At 35.7% G+C, this 7256-nt stretch overlaps 1 protein-coding gene across 1 annotated transcript; it reads left to right on the top strand.

Annotated features, from left to right (window-relative positions):
• Positions 1-277: 277 nt before the first annotated feature.
• Positions 278-5409, top strand: LOC123204829 (the record flags this gene model as incomplete). Its single annotated transcript, XM_044621632.1, has 4 exons — positions 278-1891; positions 3974-4120; positions 4423-4539; positions 4649-5409. Coding segments are annotated over 4 exons (2493 nt in total), but the record flags the coding sequence as incomplete, so codon positions are not given.
• Between the last annotated feature and the right edge of the window lie 1847 nt (positions 5410-7256).

Here is a 7256-nt window from a genome sequence, read left to right as displayed (position 1 = left end):
TCCTTTCTATAATACACTTTTATTATAATATTTAAAAAAATAATATAAATATCTATTGATAAAATTAATAATTGATTTTGACAGATAGGTGGGAATTGGCTTTTTCAAATTCAACGGGTGGGATTCATCAAACCTTGGGTGGGCAATGATTTGGCCTAAATGAGACGGATGAACTGACAAGAACATATTTTTTTATTTACAAAGAGGTCCCATCAATAGTCATCAATCACATCGACCCTACTCTGCCGCCACGTACTCCCTTCTCTGCCCCCATTAAAACGCGCCACATTTGCCTCTGCTTTCGTTTAAACCTCTTTTTCATTCTCTTCTTCTGCAACAAAACCCTAAACATCACGAGATTCCACCATTAATAGCGATGATCCCTCATTCTTACACCGTTGATTCTATCTCTCAATCACAAGACCTAGCCTCCAAAATCCTCTCGTCGTCAACTCCTCAGCAAATTCTCTCCGCCTGCGCCTCCATCGAATCATTCCTACACTCCCACTCTTCTGATCAGTCCCGCCACTTCTTCTCCCTCGCCTTTCCGACTCTTATCCTCAAACTATTCGGTTTTACTAATGAACCTTGCGTTGCTTCGCCTTCGCAATCCAACAGCTGGATCGATGTTATCTCCTCATTGAACGATCCTGATATAGCATCTAAGGTTTACCACCTCCTTTCCCCAAATGGCATCGTATTTAGCTCAATTTTCGCTGTTGACAGAAAATCACTAGTCAAATTCGTCTTCCCGAATGAACGATTACCAGAGTGGGCCCGGTTTATGATTTCAAGTGAAAAAGACTCAAAAATTCTCTCAAATCTGTTTCCCATTTTTAAAGGTAAAGTAAAAGAAGATACAAACAAAGGTATAGGTTCAGTGCGTCAGATTCAGTTAAATATTTTTGAGTATTACATGTTTTGGTTCGCTTATTACCCAATTAGTAGAGGAAATTACGAAAATAATATCAATGAAAATTTGATCAAGAGAGCAAAGAAAGAAAAATTTAGGTTAGAAAATTGGAAGAATGCTATTCCAGGTTTCTCAAGTAATTTTAAGGGCGGAACAGAGGAAAAGTTTGAATGCAATCTTTACTTACGGCTTTTGTATGCCTACTTGTGTGAATTTGTTCCCGTTATTGATTTAAATGTGCACCAGCAACCATATCGCAGCTCACTATTGAATTACTCAAGCGGTTATGATGGTTCACATTTATCACGTGCGGAGTTTTTGGTTGATGCATTTGTGAACTATTGGCTTATCGATAATGATTTTTCGCCATTGAGTGTTAATGTGTGCAAATACTTTGGTGTGTCACATCGGTTTTGTTCAATTTTAGGGGAGACCCCACCAACAAGTGGGTTAGGAGAGCTGGTTAAGTTGTTTGTTAAGTACTTGAATTTTAATTCTGTTGTGGTTGTGAAGGAGTGTGAGAGTATTGCTGAGTATGGTGGGGGTCCAAAATGCAGGGTCTCAGATTCAGTTTTGTTTGATAGTGGCGTGAAGAGTAGGGGTTTAGCATCCATGATGCCTTGTCTGAGCAGTGTTGGTTCTTGGAATGAAATGATACAAAGACCACTTTATAGGTTTATATTGAGGACTTTTTTGTTTTGCCCCATGGGGACTTCTTTGAAGAATGCATCTGAGGTGTTTTCAGCTTGGGTTTCCTATATGGAGCCGTGGAGGATTAGTATGGAGGATTTTGCTGACCTTGACGCAGTTGTGAGGGCTGAGGGTTCTCAGTCTCAAGCGTGTGGTTACTCATCTTCATGGCAAGGTTACGTGTTGTCAAACTATCTTTATTACAGCTCCTTGGTTATGCACTTTATTGGATTTGCACACAAGTTTCTTCACACTGATCCTGAAGTAATCATCCAGATGGTATTGAAGGTTTGTGTCTTAGCAAATATAAATCTTTTTTTTTTTTTTTCTTTTTCTTGTTTGTTATTGTAAACCAATTTTCCATGTCTTCATAGATTATCTGAAAGATATATTTTGCATGCATTAGTTTCCAATGCCTTGCTCTATGTTGTGTGTGGATTAATTGGAATGATCAGACTTCTTGATTTTGGACATTAAACATGAACTTATTTTTCTAATGATTTTTTATGAATATATATTTGCATCCTATACCATAGCATTTGGCTTAATTATAGTTCATAGCCTTGTGCCACTTGGATCTAGAAAATTTTGATGTTAGCTAGTTTTCCAGGTTTATTTTGTTATGGTGATATAACTCAATCTGTGTGGTGTACTGTATATTCCTAATGAACTAGTTATATACAAGAGAAATGCCTTTTTATATTTGTGTTTTAGTTCCATGTACTGGCGTTTGTGAATAAGAAGTTGTAACTGACTATGGTATGTGTCTTCAGCCCCTGTACTTTATTGGTAAATTATTTCGAGATGAAATACTGCAGAGAAAGGCTATATCAGTTACCGGATTGAGTTGACAAGATTTTGGATTGATATAGAGACCCTCTCATTATCTTCCGTGGAATCTAGAGCCCTTATTGCTTGGGGAATGTAGAAATCTGTGAATTATGTATCTTGGTAGGTGTTGCTTCTACGTAACAGTTATGTATTGACAAATTGATTTTTTTGGGTAATCGCCCAATTCTGGAGTCCGCTCTGGGGAATTAGGATATGAATGTGATGGCGTGGTTCGAAGGTTTTATTGAATATGGTGTGCTTGCAGACTAGGATTCTCTTGATATTGAATTCTAATCAAATCTCTATTTTCCCATTACTTAGCAACTGAGTAGGCAGACCACACTTTTATCTCATTTTTGGTGGCCTCTTCTTGTTTTCTAGTAGTGTCCTTAAATGGAATATATTCTTTTTGTATGACTAACAAATATGACCTTGAATTATGCTCTGATGTATGAATATGTGCTGCTTATTGTACATACAAGAAGTGGTCCTCATTGTGCATGAATGAAAGAATTTATACTTATTTTAATCATACGTGTAGTTGCTGCCTTTAAAGACTCTGTTATTTTTTAAAATTAAAAAAAAAAAAATCTGTTTGCATGTTTGATCTTGATATTATGTTGTGGCTACATCTTTTTTCCTTTTTGATAAACTTTGTTATGCTGTTTTTTGGTAGCCTGTCAGTTTATCGTTAGAGCATGAGAATGGTATTATTTTTCATTTCCATTTATTTGGCCATCTCCAATGCTTCAAATGACATACAATCTATAGTCTTAGTAATTGATTAAGATAACAAATGTCATTCTGAGTATTCTTGTCAATAATATTTTGTTGGTCATTATGTTTTATTTCTTGTACATGGATAGTATTGCTAATATATTGTAAGTACTTAATGAGAGGTTCATGGAGTGCAATTATTTTACTATGCTGTTGAAGGATACTATTGGCAAAGAAAACACTTCAGCTGATTGCTAGGCCTATCTAACCTGCACTTGAATGAGATTTTGAGTTCAAAGCTGACTTAAGTCAGGAGCTAGTATCTCATTCATTTCTCAGCCTTTAGTACTTCAACAAGTCTATTCAATATTTTCTTTTTGTGGGTGGGGGCACTGGCTGGGACAGTAAAGCTTGATTGCACTGCACAGTTTCTTTATTCAATTTGATCTAACATATGCTAGTGTGTAAACCCTGCCTGGAATGACTTGTGTTAAGAAAGGGGATTCTTGTTCCTTGATTTTGGATGATTGTGAGGATGATATTAGTGCAATCAGTGTTTGAACAGTTTCTAACTTTTATTGTTAAGTGGTAAATGGGAACTCAGAGTGACAGTGTCCTTTTTATTATAGGTTTTCTGATTTAAAGATTGCTAATCATTTTTGTATGTGAATGTGCACTGGGACTTACACGTATCTGAGTAAGCACTCATGTAGCATGACTCCTTTAATCACTTTAATGCTCAGTAATGTCTTTGTTCTAATTTTTGTCCTATTGTTGCTGTTTCTTATACAATTTTTCTTATCCATTACTATAATTTAACAGGTTATGAATGTATTGACATCAGCTAAAGACTTGATAGACCTTTTAAAGAATGTAGATGATGTTTATCATTCCAAACCGGCTGCATCCAGCAATTCTAAGCTCAGTAGCTTATGCGGATATGTTCCTTCTATAAGTGAACAGCTGCAGGTATCTTCATCTAGCCTTAGCTTCTTTTTTATCCTTTTTCTAGTTCACTTGTTTAAGTACCATGCTGAATTATTGGTGCTGTTCTTCAAATTATTGATGTTTCTAGGGCAGATGACTTTTTGAAAGTTTAAAAATCAAGTGGCACTGTTACTGTGAACCACGTCTTATTTAGGTCTACAGTGTTCTTAATTAAGGAACTTGGTAATTTGGTCCTATTTGTATCATTAAGCATCAGCATCTTATTCATTAACTATGAAAGTATAATTTTATTTATTTATTTAAAAATTTGTTGGCAACTCTAGGACTGGGAGGATGGCTTATGTGAGAGTGATGCTGATGGATCTTTCTTGCGTGAAAATTGGAACAAAGATTTAAAACTATTTCATGATGGCGGAGTTGGTGCACAACAACTACTTCAGGTGTTTATAGTTTGTCATTGCTGTCATCATTTGTTTATATGTTTGCTAAATTGCTTGTACATCTATTTGCAGTGGGGTTCTCATCCAGTGATAACAATTGTGATTGCAGTTGTTTATATTGCGTGCAGAAGCTGAGTTGCAAGGCATTTCAAGAGATAGTCTTGCCAACAACCTTCAGTGTATAGATTCACTGAAATCCCATGTTAGCTGCTTTTTTGGTGGGCACGCTATAAAGCCAATTCCCTTTTCACTAGAAACAGAACAGCGACATCAATCTCGGGATGATATATTTAAGCCCAAACGAGTTGGAAACAATGCATTGTCTAATATCATGTACAAGGGTGACTGGATGAAGCGCCCCATTTCAGATGATGAGGTTGCATGGCTTGCTAGACTACTCTTATGGTTGTCAGATTTGCTGAATGAGGGTTTTGGGCTAAATCGGCAAGAGAAGCAGGCCGAAGGCCCAAAATGGCTGTGTGGAGAGGTCTCTGGTGAAATAGTGGGAAATGTGGATGGGCATATGGAGACCACAAACGCTGTGATATATGCAATTCGTTCTTGGCTTCTAATGTTGGTTGCAACATCTGTGAAGTTAATGAGGAAACATGGCATGCGGGTGAATCTCAGGATTTTTGCTTCAAAGAAGATTGTTGTGGTTTTGTTTCTCATTACTGTATTTAGTGTATTGAAAAATGTTTTCCCACTGTTTCATAGAGCATAAATGAGGTTATAAGAACAGCAAAAAAAAAAAAAATGAAAAAAAAAAAAGAAAGAAAGAAGGAAAATATTTCTTCTTTCAACAATGTTATACAGTAAATGAAATTTGGTGAAGTACGATCTGTGCAACAGGAGATATGTTTCATGTCAGTTTATAATGTTCACATTCAATTAACGCCTTTATGTACATGCGAAGCTCAAGATTTTGAATTCCTTTGTCCTCATTTTCGTTGGCTAAAAGCTCATGAGTGGTTATATTGGAATAACATTTTTACTGGTGAGAGTGAAAAAGGTTGAAAACTTTCAAGAGATCTTCCCTATTTCTCAATTTCTTTAGCTCTCAAACTTTCAAGAGATTTTCCCAATTTCCAAAGTGAACAAAACCGAAGCATTCTTTTTGCACATTAGTTATAAGGCAAATCTAATTGTGCCTGTACTTTGTATTTCCTTGCCTGATTTATTTGAGTATTTTTTCAGGTAAATTTGGGGTTAGCCAATAATTTTGGGTAGAATCATGCTTTTAAGGTTTTGTACTGAGATTCTGGTGGGTTTAGTTGCTAGTGGCATCATAGGTAGAACTAGTTGCTTCCTGAACTCGTAATTAGTTGTTGGTTGAACTCATAGGGTCAAAGACAAGTGATGAGTAGGTACTTCAATAGGCATACACAATCTTGAGAAACAATTTAAAATAGTGTTCACCAATAGTTCCCAAATATCATCTAGGAGTAGATCTAACTTAGCCAATGATGAGATCCTTTATTGAATAGGTTCGGAGGCCTCCTCTTTGAGCAATAGCTTTAAAGTCTCTTCTTTGAACAGTAGGTGGGAAGAATAAATGGACAAAACCAATTAGTTGAAGTAACAATTAGATTTCAACTCAATACTGAACAAATAAAGGAAAATGTCTATACTAAGAGTGGACCCTCTATTGTCCAACTTAATGTATGACGATATTGTGATTATTAAAGATGATGGGGAACACTCCACAATAATAAATGTAGATTTGGAGAGCATAAGAGACTGATATTGCATCTCCATCGAACTACAGGAATCGAAAAACTACCTACTTGATGCACCTCCTCTAAGATGGGCTAACATTTTTAAAGGCAATTATGTGGTGTGGAGAGCGACTTCCTTTATACCTATGTATGTGCTCAATTCTTTACTACTTCCAAATCAATCCCTTCTAACTAACAATCAGATCATACCAATGTATCATCAACATGTACATAACATACATAGAGCAAAACCTAGGCGAGCCCATTATGTAAGAGCTTGCTATGTCTACATGTTGAAGAAGCATCCGTCAGAGGACACCATCTATTTCTTGTCCAAACGGTTACAAAAGGATTTAAATGGGATTGTTAGTGTGCGAAATAACATGAGCAACTAGTGTAAGAAATTGTAACATTCACAAGTATGTCCAAAAAACATTTGGGTTAGTTCTCTTTATTTAAACTTACTTTAAAATTTATGTAAGTACTTTTAAATAGTTGTTTATAGAGAGTGAACACTCGTTTGTTATATGTGAGTTATCCAGAATGGACAAATGATCACTCAAGAGCAAAAAAATAATTTTGATGTTATAAACACTCATTCTAGTAAAAAAAAGACACCTATTCATGAGCAAAAGTTGTCAAAAAATCATGATTTCAAAGGAGAGGGAAGTACAATTTTAGTGGGACATAAAGGATGAACGCCCATTTATAGTGGTTAAATCTAAAAATCTCTATGAAGGAGTTTGATTTTCACGAACAACTTTCACATTTTTCATTTACACTCACAAACCTAATTTTAGAGTGGGATAGGACTGAGATTACATCACTTAAAGAGTTCAATCATGAGGAATTAGAGCTAGAAGACTTGCTTTCTTCGAATGAGAGATAAGTGGGAAAAATCATTTTAGTGATTGAATTTATTGGATGTTATGGCTTGATGTGTATGAATTATTGGTTATGGATTCATATTTAAACACATACACATGATTAATTAATGTA

The sequence above is a fragment of the Mangifera indica genome, chromosome 20 (assembly GCF_011075055.1).
Source record: "Mangifera indica cultivar Alphonso chromosome 20, CATAS_Mindica_2.1, whole genome shotgun sequence".
Lineage (NCBI taxonomy): Eukaryota > Viridiplantae > Streptophyta > Magnoliopsida > Sapindales > Anacardiaceae > Mangifera > Mangifera indica.
This window is presented reverse-complemented; position numbering and strand designations above follow the sequence as displayed.